Source organism: Doryrhamphus excisus, chromosome 8 (assembly GCF_030265055.1).
Source record: "Doryrhamphus excisus isolate RoL2022-K1 chromosome 8, RoL_Dexc_1.0, whole genome shotgun sequence".
Classification (NCBI taxonomy): Eukaryota; Metazoa; Chordata; class Actinopteri; order Syngnathiformes; family Syngnathidae; genus Doryrhamphus; species Doryrhamphus excisus.
Window position 1 is genome coordinate 12,290,729 of NC_080473.1, and position 20,020 is coordinate 12,310,748.

At 39.6% G+C, this 20,020-nt stretch overlaps 1 protein-coding gene across 4 annotated transcripts in view; it reads right to left on the reverse strand.

Annotated features, from left to right (window-relative positions):
* Positions 1–85: 85 nt before the first annotated feature.
* The window catches only part of LOC131134132 (F-BAR and double SH3 domains protein 2-like), a 39,833-nt gene continuing 19,898 nt past the window's right edge, over positions 86–20,020 (reverse strand). The window contains exons 9-22 of one of the 4 annotated variants that reach the window (XM_058079030.1): positions 17,446–17,568; positions 16,110–16,205; positions 15,457–15,531; positions 13,692–13,808; positions 13,420–13,524; positions 10,721–10,810; positions 10,502–10,564; positions 8,305–8,439; positions 7,580–7,663; positions 7,269–7,434; positions 6,559–6,779; positions 5,699–5,882; positions 5,523–5,614; positions 86–4,581 (exon numbers count right to left, since the gene is read on the reverse strand). In XM_058079030.1, coding sequence (XP_057935013.1) covers positions 4,489–4,581; positions 5,523–5,614; positions 5,699–5,882; positions 6,559–6,779; positions 7,269–7,434; positions 7,580–7,663; positions 8,305–8,439; positions 10,502–10,564; positions 10,721–10,810; positions 13,420–13,524; positions 13,692–13,808; positions 15,457–15,531; positions 16,110–16,205; positions 17,446–17,568 — 1,644 coding nt within the window. In that variant the 3' untranslated portion in view covers positions 86–4,488. Of the gene's footprint in view, positions 4,582–5,522; positions 5,615–5,698; positions 5,883–6,558; positions 6,780–7,256; positions 7,435–7,579; positions 7,664–8,304; positions 8,440–10,501; positions 10,565–10,720; positions 10,811–13,419; positions 13,525–13,691; positions 13,809–15,456; positions 15,532–16,109; positions 16,206–17,445; positions 17,569–20,020 lie in introns of all 4 variants that reach the window. The other 3 variants (XM_058079029.1, XM_058079032.1, XM_058079031.1) reach the window with 3 other exon arrangements.

Genomic DNA, 20,020 nt, shown 5'->3' on the forward strand with positions numbered 1-20,020 from the left:
TGGTAGTCACATTTCATGGACAGGTGCACACACACGCACACGTACCAAGGCAAACAATGAGTTTTTCACCCAATATCATTTTATTAATTAACATTTGTACACAATAAATACAAACTTTGCTTTTTGTACAGCCAGTAATTATATGCAGAAAGACATTTGCACCTATTTTTATTATTGTCACTGTGGCAACGGTTGGACTCGAGAGAAGGCCAGTGGTTCTACCACTTTATCAATAATGAATAAGGACATGTGTGGCTGCTCCAAATAGATTGGTGCAAAAATGGAATGATATGAAAAAACTAATAATTCAACACTGTGGCAAAACAAAAGGACTATACAGACTTTTTGTATTGGAAACAAAAAAAAATACATTTAATAATAGATTTTGAGACTTTATGAAGGGAGCTTCACGAGTACGCTGCTGTAAACGATAAACTTCAAAACAAGTTTGAGCATTGTAATAAATTAAGATCTCAGAAAGATCAAGGAGAGGCTGTTTAGTTGCCTTGACCACAATCCTGCAAAATTGTGATCAGGATGAATTCAGATCACAACTAAGGAGAGGAGGTTACAGGAAGTAATTAAGTCTATGACGCTATATAAGATATTATAATGAAAAAAAATTACAGCCCATTTTACCAAACTTTTGCACAGTCGATAGCAATTAAGGGCGTAACACTGTCTCCTATCCCAAGTCCATATGATGGAGATTTCATCCCTTGGTACACTGAGTCAAATATGTGCCGTTGCAAGTGTTGACATTTATACAACAAAATACAAATCAAAACAAACAGACAATTATGACTTGTGTTGGGTAAACTGGGAATGTTCATTTAAATTTAACTTCCATGAACTCCCGTTTCAATGCCACTGCGGTACTGAGCGGAATGCCATTGCAAAGGTGTGTGTGAATATAGCTCAATTTCATACATACAGTACGTCATGTTCTTATTCCGACCGTTAGTGACTCAACAGTGCCTCTGCTGGTTGCAGCTAAGTATTGCACTCGATTTGGCCTTGACTGCGTCAATACACAAAATATTCAAATAGTCAAATCCACACTTAGAGAATTCTAAACAGTTAATTCACATAGTAGTATGTCTAATATCACAAATATTAAGCTAATCACAATGTTGTGGGATCTGTTTGACATGATAATATTAGTACGGGTCAACACTGCATCTTTTTTCAGGGTACAGAAGTAATAAGGAGCTGGGCTGACATATCTGCTCTCTCTCCTGGAAACAGTCACTCTGGCGTAAACAAACAGCTGGGTTATTTCACCCCCCCTGCAAATAAATAGATAAACGTGTTGTACAGCACACATGCCGTTTTGTGTTTCATAAGTTAAGCGAGAAATTCAGTAATAAAAAGGAGCCACTATAGATTTTTAGAATGGACAGAATATCTTTTGACTTCAATGCCATCTTCATCACTTGTGGTGCTAAAGTGGAGGAACTGCTACTACGCAGGGGTCATACAAATAAATAAAAGTGCTACGCTGCCATTCCATTTGGCAAGGTGCTTATAGGCTTGAAGGGCATTTAAAAATAGGGTAAACGTGAGAAAAACAGAATTGTACTCGGCAACATTTGAATGTCATTTGCATCCATCCATGTAGCATGTCTCGTCTATTTCAGCCATGACTGATCCACCACGAGAGAACATGACGCTTGTATCATGAATACTGCTGATGGAGGTACTTGGTGCAAACAAACAGATTGTCAGGTAAAGAACAAAACAAGCCATAACGAAGCAGTCAATGAAAACACATCAGTTGATCTCTGTGCCAGAAATACTATCTGCCCAAAATCACCATGACAACAAATACCAACAGTCTTCAGTGCCTTTAAAATAAATCAACTAGGGGTCAGTCAGTCACGCTTTTTGAAGATACACACATGTGTGTGTATGATGCGGCTGTATAGGAATACAAGTCACACTCACTGCCAATCAACAGTACAGACATTAGAGAAACAGCAAGAAAGGAGGGATTGAGACAAAGCTAGAGGGAAGAGCAGACGAGAGGATCCAGCCTCTCCGTTGTCTACCCCTCCGCCATCTCTCTCCAGTCCTCGTTCCGAGCTCTCCATCATACCGTATTTACAATGCCCTCTGAGAGTAAGAGCTTCCATCACGTATCATTTAGCAGAGTATTATAAAACGCTGTGCATAACATTCCTATGACAACAGTAATGTACTGTACTAATACACATTGAATACATACTGTATAATGGTGGGAACTATATATGGCAAGCAGGGTGGGGAAGGGCACACCCACTTTATCTTTCCAAACACATGAAAATTGAAAATGAAACCTTACTTTCTTTGGAGGCTTTGTAGTAAAAAAAAACATTTACCACCAATTTCATGAATTGAAAGTCACTTTTCTTTTTCTTTCCTAACTCTAAACACATTTTCTTGCATTTGTTTTTACAGTGGAACCTTCAAATTTGAACATTAAAAATGTAGTATAATTTGTGTGTCTTCCGGAGATGGCAAAGAGGGAAACTGTGATGATGACCAAATAATAAATATAAAAGGTGCACAGCAAAAGATGAATTTAACTTCTGTTAGATGTCTTCAAAAGCTGAGCAATTTTATGTTATTTTGTAAAGCTTTTTTATACTTATGACAGTTAAGAATGTTAAAATGTTACAATTCCTGTACAGTTATAAAAGTTTTGACCCTAGAATGGATTATTGCAATTTCATTAAAAACATTAAATGTTAAAAATGTACCCGTGGTTCGCACGTTGGCCTCGCAGTCACTATCTTTGGAGTGTTTATGCGATCCCCTTGTGTGGGTTTTCTCTGGGTCCTCAGGATTCCTCCCACAAACCAAATACATGCACGTTAGGTTAATGTCAGACTTAAAATTGCCCATAGGTATGAATGGTTGTCATATGTTTGTTACACCCGCAAACGTAATACAAATCTGCAGCTTTGAATGTAATAATCCCGCAAATGTAATACATTTCCCACAAACTTTTTTAAAATTTGCCTACTGCAAACGTACAACTGAATTTCCTGCAAATGTAATAGTTATTAAATTTTTACAAATTATTACATTATTACAAATTATTACATATGTGGGAAAGTGAAAATCTGTAAATGTAATAACTTCCCACAAATGTAATATGAGACAAAATAATGATCTGAGGGCGAAGGTGTAGATGTCATTTTGAGGATTTTAACAATTGTTTTTTTTTCTTTTTTTTTGTGGAAAAATATTATTCAAAGAGTATCATTTGAATACATTAAATGAATCTTTAATTATTAAATTATAATTTATTTAACATAATTGTGATAATTGCAATTGTTTTCATCAAATTATTATTACTATTATTATTATATTTTATTATTTATTTTGATTATTTCTTCCCCATATACACACAAAATCACACATACAATAATATACTGTAACTAAAACGCACATGTACACCCACAAACAAAATGTCATAATTTCTGTATTATGTTTGCAGTGGGCAAATTTTATTACGTTTGTGGGAAATGTATTACATTTGCGAGATTATTACATTCAAAGCTGCAGATTTGTATTACGTTTGTGGGTAGTTATTACGTTTGCGGGTGTAACATATGTGTCCTGTAATTGACCGGTCCAGGGTGTACACCGTCTCTGACCCGAAGTCAGCCGGGAAAGTCTCCAGCTTACCCGTGACCGTAAAGACGTGATAGAAGTGATATAGAAAATTACGAGAAATGTGTCTAAATGTGTTTTGGAACGGATTGTGTTTGATTTTAAAGGTTCCACTGTATTGGTGTTGCCTGTCCCATCTAGGACAATGATTGGTCCAGCATTTGCATGTGTAACTGTCATCACAATGACAGGGGCACTGCACTCACAGTCAGACTGGAGACTTCATCCTACACTGAGCACATGATGATGATGATGATGATGCTGGAAAAAGAGGATGCATGTGTGTGAACAAGACACTCCCCTGACAGGTTGGTGGTAAATGACAAATCATTTGCAATCATGTCTCCATAATATCTACTGCTACATGACTATTTGTTCATACTTTATGTGTAATAAAACAGCAATTTGTCAGCTAAGAAACTGAAGATCAACAAAGTAAGAAGCACTTCTCCTTTCCTCTGCAAACATTTTTCCTCCTCTCCTCATCCTGCTCTTCAGTGTGCTCTGCGCCTCTGCCAAACGAGGTGAGGTTTTAAGGCAAGAATGGAAAAAGGTGGGAATTCAGAGAGGTAACATCGGGGAAGCTACTGCTGCACTTCATTAGGAAGCAAATACGATAATATTTAATTGGATACCCCATCTCTCCGACCTTGCTCTCTTCTCCGCCTCAACTTGAGGATAACAGAGAACGAGAGGTCGCTTGAGGGGAAGGGCTTTATGTGGTTCGGTTCCGTTTTGGACCGTTTATTTAAGCTCTTATACCTCTGGGATATCATGAGTTTACAATGTTTTGGAGGGTGCGTCTAACCGCCTGCCATCTTCTGTCAATTACACCAGCGTGATCTCCACCTCCTCGGCTTTGTCGCTCTTCCCCTGCTGTCGTCGAGATTGCTGTTTGGGTGGTGGTGGAGCCGCGCGTACCTGCACCCACAGAAAACACATAATTGAGCTTGTTAGGACGTCAGTATAGTGAAAACTGAAACGCCAATCACAATGTTACGCTGTTTGACCCCTGATATATTTACATTTCCGATTAATTTTCCCAGAGGAAGAAGGAAAAACTGAAAAATGTCACTTTGCGAACAGACTGTTCTGAATGATAAAAGAAATAACCATTTAATAACTGTTATCCAAGTACAGAAATGTAATATAAAATGAATAAATAAAAACACTCATTCATTAATTTTCTACCGCTTTTCCTCACAAGGGTAACGGGGGGTGCTGGAGCCTATCCCAGCTGTCTTCAGGCAAGAGGCAGGGTACACCCTGGACTGGTTGCCAGCCAATCACAGGGCACATATAGACAAACAACCATTCACACTCACATTCATACCTATGGATAATTTGGAGTCGCCAATTAACCTAGCATGTTTTTGGAATGTGGGAGGAAACCGGAGAAAACCCACACATGCACGGGGAGAACATGCAAACTCCATACAAAGATGGCTGAGGGTGGAACTGAACTCTGGTCTCCTAGCTGTGAGGCCTGTGTACTAACCACTCGTCCGCCGTGCAGCCCATGTAAAAACAATAAAACACAAAATGTAATGAAAAAGGAGCAACAGATGCACCTTATGGATCTCATTTTTATATTTGGTAGACAAGTGGAAAAAAAGTAGTGCCTTGCTGTGGTCTGGTTAAAACAAAAACTAAAAACCCTGTACTAAAGGGACTATATGCAACTCTATATGCAACTGCGGGGTATGTGAGATGTACAGACAGTGTGACATTGTTGTGCCTCTTAAAGGAACTGTTTGTGACTAAATTTCTTTTTATAAAAACAAAAGACCACCACCACTTGCTTTTCCAACATATTTCTCGATTGATTATTTTTTTACAAACACACTAATGTGCATACTAACAGGTCGTAGTTTGCCTGCGCCTCCTTCAGGGGTGCATCTAGGCGGCTGCAGTTGAAAGCCAGGAGACACCGGACTCCTGCCAGAACTTAGATCTGAAGAGAAGAAGAGAAAGGTTTCATTCAATAGTTTCACGTAACATTACTGGGAAAGGGGAAAGTGTAACTTGAGTTGCTTACTTGGAGTGGTCTTGTGTGACGCAGCAGGAAGTGGAAGCTTGTGCTCCCCGTTGAGTGCGGCAGAGGGTGAACGCGGGAGAGGAGGAGGGGTGGAGGCCTCGGGACTGGTGAAAGGGCTGATGGGAGGCTGATCATACAGAGGAAGAGGTGGAAGGCAGGATGGAAGCTTGGGGGAAGGAGAAACCTATAAGAGCCAACAAAGAGTTATAGTTACACTGCCATGTACAGTCAAGTATTATTATCATTGAAAATACTTTAGATACTCATACATTGGCTCATAATTGCTGGTCAAAGGAACTGCCAGACACATTTTTAAATTTCCACGACTTAAAAGCTTTTTAGACTTGTTATGTCTACAAGCATCTGGGAAGGGAGAGGCTGTATCCTTCCTGTTGCTCTAATGGGGCAGTGCCACAGATAAGAGCCCTCTCTATGTGACTGCAGTGCCAGGTTTGTTTTCAGTGAACTACAAGAACACGGTTCCTCTGACGCAGTTTTAATCGATGCCTTGCTGACAGAAAGATATGAAAAACAAGCATGCAGGAAGCAGAGTGGCCCAGCAGGATAAGCTGTAACTTCGGTACTACTTTTTGAACATTGATTGTTAAGCAAAATCAATGTTGTGAAATGAAGTATGTGAGTTTTTAAATCCATAACTACTGCATGTGATATTCCCAGCTTGTAACGCCTGATTGTTATTGTACAATTTGTGATGAAAATTCAGAATTCTTTAATAGTTGCAAGACAATCTTAAAAAAGATACGTTAACGTGATATGTTCCTGCATAGTGAAACGACAAAGTCTAGCATTGCCACCCAAACAGTCTGACTTTCTGTGATGTTCTGCAGGGGTTAGTATACCTGGATTCCGTTGGGCCCTCCTACACTGGTCTCTCCGTTCTCTGTTAGATCTTCTACCAAAACAGAGGGGAAAACTCCCACCCTTCCGTTAAGCTCCCCCTCCCAGAAGCCATCATCCGTCTGAGTGTCACGGTTCAGAAGACGAATCACTGCTCCCTCCGCAAATGTGAGTTCCTCCTCTGCTTGGCCTTCATAGTCATAAAGTGCTCGTACATACACAACTGTGGGGGGGATAGTAGACAGTGATTAGGAACACAGTAAAAAATATATTTTTGTATAGGCTGCTGTCTGTTAAGTGGGCGACAGTGATGTATATCAGGTTCATTCATTCATTCGTCCACACCCAGGACTGGTGGCCAGCCAATCACAGGGCACATATAGACAAACAACCATTCACACTCACATTCATACCTATGGACAATTTGGAGTCGCCAATTAACCTAGCATGTTTTTGGAATGTGGGAGAACATGTGGAGAACATGCAAACTCCACACAGAGATGGCTGAGGGTGGAATCAAACTCGGGTCTCCTAGCAGTGTGGCCAGCGAGATAACCACTCATCTGTATTTCAGGTTGTTTGTAAAAATTGAAACACAGGCCAAAAGTTGCATTAAACGATTATGATGTTGGGGTACTTATCGCAAATGCACCTAACAACACATGACGGAAAATTTTATTATTGAGGTTACAATTCTTACTGTTAGCATCACCATTGATGCAGCCGGAGTGCAACTCTGGCTCCGTGGAATTGGAAGAAGTATGCGATCGAGCGTCCAGCGTTGCCAGTGACTGAAGCATGCTCAGTAAACTGTTGGATGCAGGAAACTGCAGATATTTTTCAGGAACATAACCCACGTGTCCTGTCTTATTGCGAGCCTGTGAGAGAGACATAAAGTGTGAACACTAGAAAAGGATGTAAATCTAAACTAACCTGGCACACACAACAAAAACACATCGGCAGATAGCATCTTGTTTTTCGTTACAACAAACTTGTGTGAAGGTCGTATGTCTGCTCACACACCTTGACCCAGTCCTCCATGTCTCCATCCTCAATGACTTCCAACATCTCCTGTTCATCAATGGTTAACTCATCTGGTTGAGATGCCTGGCAGAGAGTAGTGAATAGTGGTCAGTGTAGCAAGAGCGCACATGGCGGGGGGGGGCGATGATAGTAAGATTTTAATTCATGGTAATGGTTTTATTTAATTTGATTGAATTTGATTGAATTTGATTGAATTGAATTGAATTGAATTGAATTGAATTGAATTGAATTTGCATCAGATTACAATTGAGTGCATCCCACAATCAGTTCACAGTTCTACATGTCCAAAAGGAGTAGGAAGAAGCAAAGCTTATTAAATCCTACCCCTCCATCTGGTACTTTTACAATCAGTAACTGTTACATTTGTTCACTTCCTGCTTTCCTAATATAGTTTAATTATTATTATTATTATTTTTTTGTACAAGGTGATATGACCATACAATGGCATAATGGGTACCATAGTAAGTGTCAATATAGTGATATATATAGCACATCATGACTGGTTCAAGACTCTTCATCCTTGTATTTAGCAAACATCAACTGCTTGTATTGTATTGTTGATGTATAATAACTGATATAACTGATGTATAATTTAATACATTCTCTGTGCTAAAACCATTCTGGTAATTCATGGAAAAGTGTCAGCCTTTTACTGGTTATACTTTAAAAAAAAACTGCATTATTGCATGCATACTGCTTCATACCTTGTATGAGTAAAGGACCTTGCAGGTTAGAGGATAATTGCGAAGAGTTCCTGAAGGGCTGGAGCTGCTGTCATCAAAAACCTCCATATTCTCCTCACACTCCTCGCCGTCCTCACGCTCCAAGTCCACTGTACCCTTTTTGACATAAAGCACACACATTCAGATACAAGTCAAAAACATTAAACACAACAAAGAACCCCTGAAAGGACATTGTCAAGCTTTTTTGTTCCCCCTCGGAAAAGGATCAACGGGATTACCTGAGTTCCTATGAGTTCCTGTGAGGTGCTACAACAACTTTTAGAAACAGGTAGAAGGACGCAGTTGAATGACATGATCTAGCCCCTCCTTCTTTTGTTGCATGAGCATTTCACTGGCTTAACAGAAGATCATGTGATGTTGCTGGGAGAAGGCGCCATCACACACAGCAAGCTGACACAGCCACAACAACGAACGTGTGTGTGTGTGTTTTCCTCAGCTTGTGTTAAGTCATCAGATTTCTGTTGACACAGTAAACTCAATACCTGAAATCCAATACCCTTGTGTTTGTGTGCGTGTTTAAATGTGTGTAAGTCGTGTTAATACATTTTGATTCTTTAAGTATGAAATATTGACTAACATTCTGCATATTGGGTAGAATGGTGGACACTAATCAAATAAAATGATAGTAAGTACAACTGCATATGCATTACAGGCACAATAATAACAAAATAATAATCATAATAATAACATGGACTACTGGTGTGGCCGTAATCAACCCCCGACGTCACTTCCTGTTCTCCAGGCCTTGAGCTACATGTTTAAAAAAATAAAAATAAATCAGGGGTGTCCAAAGTATGGGCGGTAGTCCATTTTCAGCCTGTGCCTCATTTATTTACTGGCCAAAGGCATATGTGTGAGATCTATGAATAGATAAACACACTAATTTGATTGATGTTAGATGGCAATATATCAATGTTTTGATAAACTAGCATAGTATAATGTTGGGTTTAAGCATCTGTTCAAAGTGGCCCTTGGTAGAAAAGATTTGGGCACCCCTGTTCAAGAGCAGACAGAAAAAAAATGTTTTGTTGAAGCCAAGGTTAAAGTTTTGGGAGCAATCTATTATGTCATGATAGGGGCTTCAATGGCCCTTTCATGGTAACTGCTCAAGGGAAATGAGGGAACCCTCGATTTTCAGTCAGGTTTGAAGGTGATTTATCTCACCAATCCCCTTTTTCACACTTTAACATCTAATTTTATCTTTGCATTATCACATCTCCTCCACACCTGCTCTGATGTCAGTCTCTTTTCTGATGTCTCTTTTTTCTTTGTCATTTCGTTCTGTGTTTGTGCTGTAGTGTCATGTAAGCAGAATGACAAGTCTACTGGGGAATGAGCATATTGTTACAAATACAGATGATAGATAAATCTATGTCATCATTATTTTACATTTATTATATCATTTGATTTTGCTTTGCAGGCTATGTGACGTTTTAGGACCCAGACTGCTCTGACCGATGATTAGACTTTCTGAGATCAATTATCTTACGTTTTGCATCATTCAGGAGGCAATTTGTCAAAGCAGCTATTCTGGTTGGGGGGCTTTCATTTATAATGAAATTATAAAAAATGATTCTGGTTTCAAGTCAGGACCTTAAGAATGTGTATATCAGAACATTCTCGATGCAAACCTTCAATGAGCACATTAACTCAGGGGACAAAAACAGTAAGTTGCCTTTTTGGATATTCGAGGCAACGGGGGGCCTGGAACCCCCACACTCAATACCAACATTTTGATTCACACTGCCTGCTGGAACAGAAACTAGTATTACCCTACAATACAGAGATGATAATGTCCTGTACCGCAAACATCTGAATGCATTATTATATCATTGGATAAAGTGTGGTAAAAAAAAACACAGATTGCCAAAGAAAAAGCAAAGCATACATCAAGAAATAATAATTTGATGCTCACTGAGTTGAAGTCACCATTTGCTGTCATACTTATATGCGATATTATGATGACCAAGGTTCAAACCCCAAAGTTTTGTCCAAAAAAAGTGACTAATATAATATGCAGTTTGGTGGATCTCAAGTTTTAAACTTTACTAAGGGTGTGAGTTTGTGCACTTACTTTTTACATCATTGTTGCGTTTAGTTATAGCTACACAGCCTTTAATTGGCAATACAGACTGAGGAGTGAGGGGAGTTGTCTCACCGACAGTGAGGGATCGTGGGAAGTGTAGTTGGCCCAGCGCTCATTCTCGAGCTCCTCCATCACCTATAGTACAGCATGCACAGAAAGAGTGAGGGGATATACATACAAACTATGAACAAGCACGGTGCAACATGCCATTCATGCACGTATGCAAGGACACACAAAAAATACAAATAGATGCACATATGATTTTAAATCATGGAGAGACATGCAACACACCTGATTCATGGCACTCTTCAGCCAGGTGTCCACAGCGACACCCACTTGCCGCAGGAGGTCCAATCGAGCTTCTGCTTTCAACTTTATTGTCTTTGAGGACAAGAATGATTGTTAAAAATATCAAATACTTCACTGGCTACAAACATCTTTGGAGGACCAAAATCCTTTAATCATCATTACACTGTGTGGTGGGTGGTTTATTTGTAGGGAAAAGTGGTGTTAAATGTTCACTCGTTTATTTACTGCATTATTTAGATGTATTTTACGTTGTTTACTGCATGTAAGGCTATAATTATTCTCTATAAAATGTGTTTTTGGTTGGCTGGAATGGATTCCTTAGATGTGTGTTTGAGTCTTAGTTTTCCTCTGACCTACATTAAGTCTATTTTTCTATTCAAAGTTCACCTCTACCCCAAAATGTGAACTTGTATAAAGTCAAAATCAAACGCTAACACGGGTTAGAGTCATGAAATCAGACTTTTCACTTTTCTTCCGAGACTTACTTTTAATGAGCTTCCAGAACTATGAGCACAGGACATATGCTGTCTTTTTTTTTTTTTTTTTTTTTTTTTTTTTACTAATGATGAAGCTACAAACACAAAGTAGGAAATCCCAGTCTGCCTCTCCTCCATCAACTCTCTTTCATCTCTAATCCTTTCTTGCTGTCTTTTCCACAATTTCACCGCTGTCTTCTTTCATTACCTGCTCCTTCATTTCGTCTCTCATGCTGACACTGCACATTGATTGCCGAGGAATCAGAGTGTGTCTGACGGCACACAAAACGCTGACAGCTATTCAGCTCTGATTAATAAACATAGCAGCACCTCCAGTGCATTTATCCATTTTCTCTAGGCAGAAATTAAATGCCACTGAAAAGCATTTTCCTAATGTTACTAATGGACAATAAAAACGCTAAGGGAACTAATATTTCTAGTCAGAGGTTTAGACACACCTTCTCATTGAATAACGTAAAAAATTGTGTCAAACCTTTGGCTAGAACTGTTTCATCAACTGGGTCATCAAGGCACAGTCAGAAGAGATTGGTGTGGATGAACAAGTCACTTGATGTTTCAAAGTATAAGGAAGAATAATTCTGAACCACAAGGAATGTCGGTGCAATGCTATGTTTCGGCAGTAGTCCGCACGTCCACGGGAATGCTTGTGGGTGTGACCAATCAAAGCGGAGTGGGCGTGCTTGGAGTCGAGACATGAGTGGAATTAATTAAAACAGACCGTTTTGGAAATGGAATGGAATGGCCTTTATTGTCATTCCAAGGAAATACACTTGGAATAGGTGCAGATTCTGGTAGATCTAGAAAGCTTTCTGTGTGGGTTATCATGTGGAGCTGCTCTATAGGAGTCCACAATACAAATAGGTCTCCTTTAAATATTAAGACAGTTTCTGTAACCATATCCAAGCTTGCCTGATAATTATTATTTCATATTAAACATCTTGCCTACAACCTATTATGATGGTAAAATTAAAACACAGGTCAATGAGAAAGGGATCTTCCCTAGCAATGCAGAATGCAGAATAATAATGCCTTCATCAAACCTGGACTTAATGCATGTTGTACTGCTTTCATTTCCTTTATAATGCTTAGACAAGAGCCCTGCAATTGAGCCATCCCATTAAATATACATGAGCTCGGTGAAGGTAGTGCTGGCCTGGAAGAGCACTGATAACAGCGAGACGGTATACGGAAAAGACACCGTGGGAGGTTGGAGTTCGGCAAGAAAACTGCGAAAAAAGACGTGAATGTGCGATTGCGTGCTATTAATAGTGTATTGTTGAGGTGTGAACTACTGTAGCCTGATATAGCTTACAAAATATAATTAACGTCAGATCACATACAGTAAATGTGTAAAGTCTGCCAGCAGAGGGTGCCAGACATGTGAGAGCTTGCTGAGAAGGGAAAGAATGACTAATAAAGTCAGAAACTCAAGTAGGCAATAAGGTATAAACTGAGACAAACAGAGGTATGACGTATAATCCACTAGACATAACAGAAAGCAATTAACAATTATGCATTCATCCTTTCATTTCCTATGGTGCTGATGCTATGCTGGAGCCTATCCCAGCAGTCTTTGGGCGAGAGACGGTACACCCTGGACTGGTCGCCACCCAATCGCAGGGCACATATAGACAAACACACTCACATTCATACCAATCACAGTCAGGAGAACATGCCAACTCCAAATAGAGAGTAGAACCCAATCCTCCCAATCTTCTGACTGTGGTCGCCAGCCAATCACAGGGCACATATAGACAAACAACCATTCACACTCACATCTATACCTATGGACAATTTGGAGTCGCCAATTAACCTAGCATGTTTTTGGAAGTACCCGGAGAAAACCCACGCATGCACAGGGAGAACATGCCAACTCCACACAGATATGGCCGAGGGTGAAATCGAACTCAAGTCTCCCAGCTGTGTGGCCTGTGCGCTAACCATTCGGCTAATTTAAATATTTAGCATAACAAATCTTGACAGATGGGTTATGCAAGTCAACGTAAATGTTTATTTATTGCCTTGTGTGAAATATTGTACGATTATTGTTTGTTCCTGTTTTACCATGTTTGCAGCTCCTTTTATGCTCCTTTGTTTAGCTACACCAGCTGCATGAATGTTGAAACTTCATGCGGTGTTAATGTTGGTCTAAAGGAGGGAAAAGGGGGAGGAAATGTCACAAACCTCAGCTTTGCGTATGTTTTCTTTGGATTCTTCTATCTTCATCTCAAGATCTGCTCTGCCTTGTTCAGTGGGGGGCAACCCATGAGTCTCACACTCCTCTAGTGACTGATAAAACACAAGCTGGAAGTGACCAATATTGTATGTTTTCTCAAAATGAAAAAAAAAATTGTTTACATACTGTCAGTATAATAATATAAAACATTGTCATATACAAAGTATATGGCATGTGGGATTAAAAGCATGCATCCACAAAGTCGATTACTGTGTCTTACTCTCTTATAGTGTATGATATTCTTGTGTTCTCTGGCTACTCGCGTTGCCCATTTCCTAGCCTCTTTGTTCAGACTGTGCTCCTCTGTGGTTCCCATCTCGGACTCCAGCTGACGACTCTAATGAAAACAAACACACACAACCATGCAAGCATGAGTAAACACACAAGCAGACACACACAAGCGCAAATGCACGTGTCAGTGCCGCCTGAACACGTAAAGGCTATTCATTTAGCTGAGAAACATTTTATTCCGCCTGTAGGAAGTGTTGTAAAGCTGCTTACAGTTCTGCTCTCGGGATGCCCATGAAAACCACATGTGAATAACAGTGTTTATGTGTGTGTATTACAAGTGAAAGCAGAAGGCAAAGTGGCAGTTTGTCATCTCAGTTTTGACATCTAGTCCCAGAATATTAAACAACACTAAAAAAAGATACAGGGTTGTTCGGTATACCAAAAATTAGCAGCCCCTTGTGAAGCCAGCTAAGAACATTTATCGAGTCATATACAACATATGGTTTAGGTACTCGAGGCACCACATGGATTGAAACTAAGAAACTAAGCAATGGTCTTCCGCTGAATGATTTCTGCGGGGATTCATTTGTTTCAGCTGGCAACAAGTTATATAAGCATAACTGATGCAGTGTGCAGATTCTTATTAATTAAACACTCATGGAAGAATACATAATGATTCTGCGTCAAGTGTATAAAGAACTTACAAAATGTTATCAGAATCAGAAAAAAATGTGTTCTAATGTTTTTAAGAACTACATTTAGGAGGAAAAAGTTCTCAATGAACATAACTAGAAATAATAGCAACTACAGAATTTGCATTGTGACACTAATTTTAATAAGAGAAGTAAACTTAAAAAAACTAAGGTTTTAGGAAGAATAATGACATTTTACCTCAGTGACAACAAGCGATGCAGTTAGTTTGGAGCTCGTTTTAGTGTATTCTTAACCAATACTAACATACAAAAATTGAAAGTTGCACATAATAAAATCTCTGCATGGGGCGCAGTGGTGGATGGATGACTATGAATCCATTGTAGCTGCTGGTGGAATAAAATAATACAAGATTTTTTTGGGAGAGCAGCAGAGTATCCACTTGAACTAGAAAACATAAAAGTCTCACCAGGCAATATTTATTTTTGCAAGTAAGACGAAAAATACACAATGATACACATACTGCAAATAGAAGTGTGCATGGAAGACATAAGTATTTGATTTGATGATTTAACTGAGTGTTTCCATGCACTTTGTGTCTATTAATACAACGGCGCTGCTTAAAACATGAAGCAGGCTAAACGTACTAAGTGTGAAACTCGGTGTATTACAACAGAGATTTTACAAATGAAAGATGATGTAGATAAATAAAAATGGCCCCTCGCACCCTCCTAATTGGTGCTGCATGCTAGTAAGCCTCTAAGCATTTGTAAATGCAGGTCAGCATGAGACAGGCGGCACAGCAGTAGTGTTACAGCAATATTCAACTTTTACTGTGAGCCATCACAATGTAATGGGAGGCCTTTAGCAATGATGATGACAATCTACATACCACTTTAATGTCTCGGTGTGAAATATGTTTGCGATAAAGCCTTAGTGACTCATGCAGTACGACTACAGGTACAGTGATGTTCGGTCGCTGCGAATGCTGTTTTAATGTTTTAACAGGTATTTGACATACACGTTAAATGTCACAACATTGGATTGATGTGATGTGACAAGCAGGTTATAGCTTATGGATGCGATTATGCAGTTATGACTACCTGTGCCAGGGTCATTCTCATGGCACTGACGGGCGAAGGTTCAATGTCCACCAATTGCTGCACTGAGCTCAGCGTCTGGCACACGCAGCCAATAGCAGCATTGAAAGCACACAAACAGAAGAAGAAAAGGAGAGAAGGGACAAAGGTTGAGGGAAAAGTTAGCCGGGGTTGAAAGGGATTACAAAGACACAGGGAATAGCACAGTTTTGTTTAAAGATATGTTAGAAGAAAGTTTCTAGGGTTGTAAAGAGAATACTAAAGCAGAAAAGCAGATGTGGCAACTTTGATCCACTGACAACATTAATACAATTAAACGGGCAATGTAGTTATTTGTAGTTATGACCACAGAGTGATGTTCCCACTGGAGAGACAGAAATTGCATTAACAAGCAGTCACAAGGAAAGGTCATATTTCCAGAGTATACTTAAGGGATCTGGCTACAAAAGTACAAGAAAAAAGATACTTGCTGCATATGACTTTGTGTGACTGCGTATTTGTGTGTGTGTATGTAGGCAAAAGGAATAATGTTTGAAAGACGAATGTGTCCAGCAGTGCCAACAGGATTATAATGTATATAAACAAAATAACACTAGTAACTAGTAACAAGTAACTAGTTCGAGCACAAGCACAACAAAGCGTTCACCCTCGCTCACCTTGTCACATTCGCTAGGCTGGAACTGGAAGTCGTGTGCTTTGTGGAACACTGGATTCTCTTGCATGAACAACTGCTGGTTGTACTCTTGTATTATCTGAGGAAGAAGTAAACGTATGCTTTGACTTAGACCTTTCTGCAGCAACCATCAAGTGATTGATACATTTACAAAAATTTAAGAAATTCAACCATACTTTATATTCAATTTATTTTCATGATTCTTAGGCTTATTATTTAGCAGTAGCACTTTCCAGAAGTGGGAACAGGTCAGTGTTTTGCAAATATTAATAGGTCTCAAGTCGTTAATCTCAAGTCAAGACTCAAGTTGACGTCCAAGTCTGTCATAGGCTTGAAATTTTTGAGTCCTTACAAGTCTTTAGTGTCTTAGTTAGTTTAGTGTCTCCCAAATATTAATTCATTCATTTTCTACCATTTATCCTCATGAGGGTCCCGGGGGTGCTGGAGCCTATCCCAGCTGTCTTTGGGCGAGAGGCGGGCTACACCCTGGACTGGTCGCCAGCCAATCACAGGGCGCATATAGACAAACAACCATTCACACTCACATTCATACCTATGGACAATTTGGAGTCGCCAATTAACCTAGCATGTTTTTGGAATGTGGGAGGAAAGGCGTGAGTCCCCGGAGAAAATCCACGCCTGGTGAGAACATGCAAACTCCACACAGAGATGGCCGAGGGTGGAATTTAACTTGGGTCTACTAGCTGTGAGGCCTGCGTGCTAAACACTTGTCCGCCATGCAGCCCCAATTTAACAATCGAACAATATATTACATTTTACAAATACAATTACTGCATTTGTTATTGCTTTTTAAAAAATAGAAAATAAGACCTGTGTGACAAGACTTAGTCACAGAAAACAGTTCTTACATAGCATTTAGGATTTAGTCAGTGCACATAAATGTAATCCACACATTCATTGCTTGTTGTTGAACATTAAAAGATGTATTCAATGAGGCATATTCAAAGGGAACATTCTGTCTTGCTTGAAATGAAATAATAACTATCACATTAGTTGAACACACTTGCTGAAAATCTCAAGTAAATTCATCGGAATAAAGTCCGAGTCAAATACTGGGTCACTGATGTCAAAGTCCAAATCAACTTGTATTTAATGATATTGTCAAGTCATAACCAAAGTCATCAAAATTGTGAATCGAGTCTGACAGCCACATGACTCAAGTCCACACTCCTGACATTTTTCACTGCAAGAGTGCACCGACATCTCAGGTAAGGAACTACTGCTACTTTATAATACAGACACAATACTGCACTAGCAAGTTTTTAGCAAGTTTGTGGTAAAATGGCACAGCAACTCACCCTGGTAGATTTGTCCAACAGGAACTGAAAGGTGTTGTGTGTCGCCTGTGAGGCTTCCAGCTCAGTGCGACACAACGCTATAAGGTAGTCTTTTACATGCTCATAGATCCTGCCATCCAGGGCCTGGAGGATGGAAGAAATAACAATGAGAAGTGGAACAATGCTTTGTGTCTCAATAAATATTCCTTGTAAAAAACACAAAGGAGACACATGGGATGCATATTGTCTGTGGAAAGCCTTACATAAAGAAATTTTCTTTGCAAAAGATACTAAAGCTCAGTTTTCGGTTTCAGATGGGAAATATTGGTATGTGTTATTCAAAAGAATTCAATGAAAGTAACACATACTTTTACATTAGCTTACAGATGAGTGCACTTAATGGTGTTCAAATCAACTGATTTGATTTGGAAAGGCATATACATGTCTGTTGCGTGCCTACTGTGCTCAAAACCCCTCCACAAAATACCCTTGGAGCCATCACTCAAATAGGAATGTACATAGAGTATGGATATGAATCCATCCCTACTGATTATGTGAGTCCCTAAACACAGCTTAATAAACAAAAAAAAAACACAATCGAGGAAGCAAAGAGCAAACCGTTGGCCAAGTGATTTCATGAGAAGGTGAAGTTGTGAAACTTCTGTTCCAAAAACAAGTTAGACTACAAAAAGAGACAAAAAAAGACTTTTCCCTGGTATAAAAGTTATCAGAATATGCGTATAAGCAGTCTCTGTGCAAAGTGTATTATGGACTGCTTTCTCACAGCTGCAGGGAAAGGTGAAAGGGTTCATATTCCACTTCAAGAAAACATTACGCTACAGACACACACACACACACACACACATATTCAGGCATAAATAATGTTGCTGTACTCACACACAATGGTATATAGTAAAGGAAATATGAAGGAAATTATGTCATTAAGTGTGGGCTGATAGCTGACCTCATTCTAAATGTTTCCTTATCGAGATGCTTATCTCCTCCTCCTTTCTTCCTACACCCTTCTTTTTTTAAAATCCATTTAGTGGCGCGGAAATGAAGTGAGTCAGCTTCCAGGAAAAGTCCTGTATTGCAGCCAGTGGGTTGGATGTATTTGTATATTTGTGTGTGTGTGCGTGTGTGTGTTGTTGAATGATTGCATCAGTCATGGCAATACAACACAGCCATGGGAAGCAGACAAGGAATGACAGAATGAGAGTTGCATTTTGTGTGTCTAGTAGACGACTTCTGGTGACACATAGTGACAGAATGTGTCTATAAAGTAGACTTACGAGAACAGGAGAGAAATAACCAGCAGATTGGTTTCCTCTGGCACTGTCCCCCATTCTCTTCTATGTGTACACATTCATGTATTTGTGTATGTGCGCAATCCCCTACAGCCTTTGGTCACTAGGAGCTGCTGATCTATTATTTAGGAGTGCCTCATAGTACAGATACTCGCGGGCACCTCAGGCATGGGGGAAAAAGTAGAGATGCAGAAATAAGGAAAGAAAGCAAACGGAAGGGTAACAGTAAGAATCCTGTCTTTAGATTCAATGTCATGATCTCTTGACGCCAAAGGCAAAAAAGCTTACGCCTTGTGAACGCAGTTGAATTGTTGAGCTGCATAAGCAAGGCCCAAGTCATTTGAAACTTCCTGTTAGAAGCCAACAGGACCATCCATCCATCCTTTTTCTATGCCGCTTATCCTCCTTCAGGCGAGAGGCGGGGTACACCCTGGACTGGTGGCCAGCCAATCACACGGCACATATAGACAAACAACCATTCACACTCACATTCATACCTATGGACAATATTGAGTTGCCAATTAACCTAGCAAGTCTAACCTAGGAAGTCGAAGTACCCGGAGAAAACCCACGCAAACTCCACACAGATATCCCCAAGCTGAGAATCAAACCCAGGTCTTCCCCATGTGTTCCACCGCGCCAGTCCGTGTTCCCCTAATGTAAATCCAAATGAGAACCTTTGTGGATGGAAGAGCATCGGACATCAGTTCCAGACAGTGGATGCCCTCCGTGAAAGCCATCTTCACCACCCAACTGACCAGAAACCAGCCTGTCCAATTATAACTTATATAACTTACAGCTTAAAGTGTTTTCAAATGATAATCTTCTCCCAAAGCCTTCTCATCATTCTTTTGCTCTAAGTATACTTAAGTGTACAGTACAATTTCAAGCTTGCTCATCATTTGCTAACGTTGAAGTTGTTCATTTTACTCCAAGCATGCCTGAAACCCACAGAACTTGGCGTACTCAAAAGTGTGAAGTCATCACTTTTTTTTTTTGTTAGATGTCTTTTTCCCCGTGTATGAACATTAAAAAGAGAAAGTGACTTTGAACATAAAAACAGGATTTTTCCCGCTGAGTTCTAATTCAAAACAGCTCAGCACTTTCAATTTCAAAACTCCCTCAGAGCTGAAAAAAATATATTCTTTCTTGGAAATTCCCTCAGGACACGAGCAGTGAATGAAACTCTTAAGCCACATGTAATAAAAGTACATGTCACTCTAGCATTAGAAAACCACAACTTCATCTGCCTTAAAGATATTTTAAACAAATTTGCAGATCTAATAGAA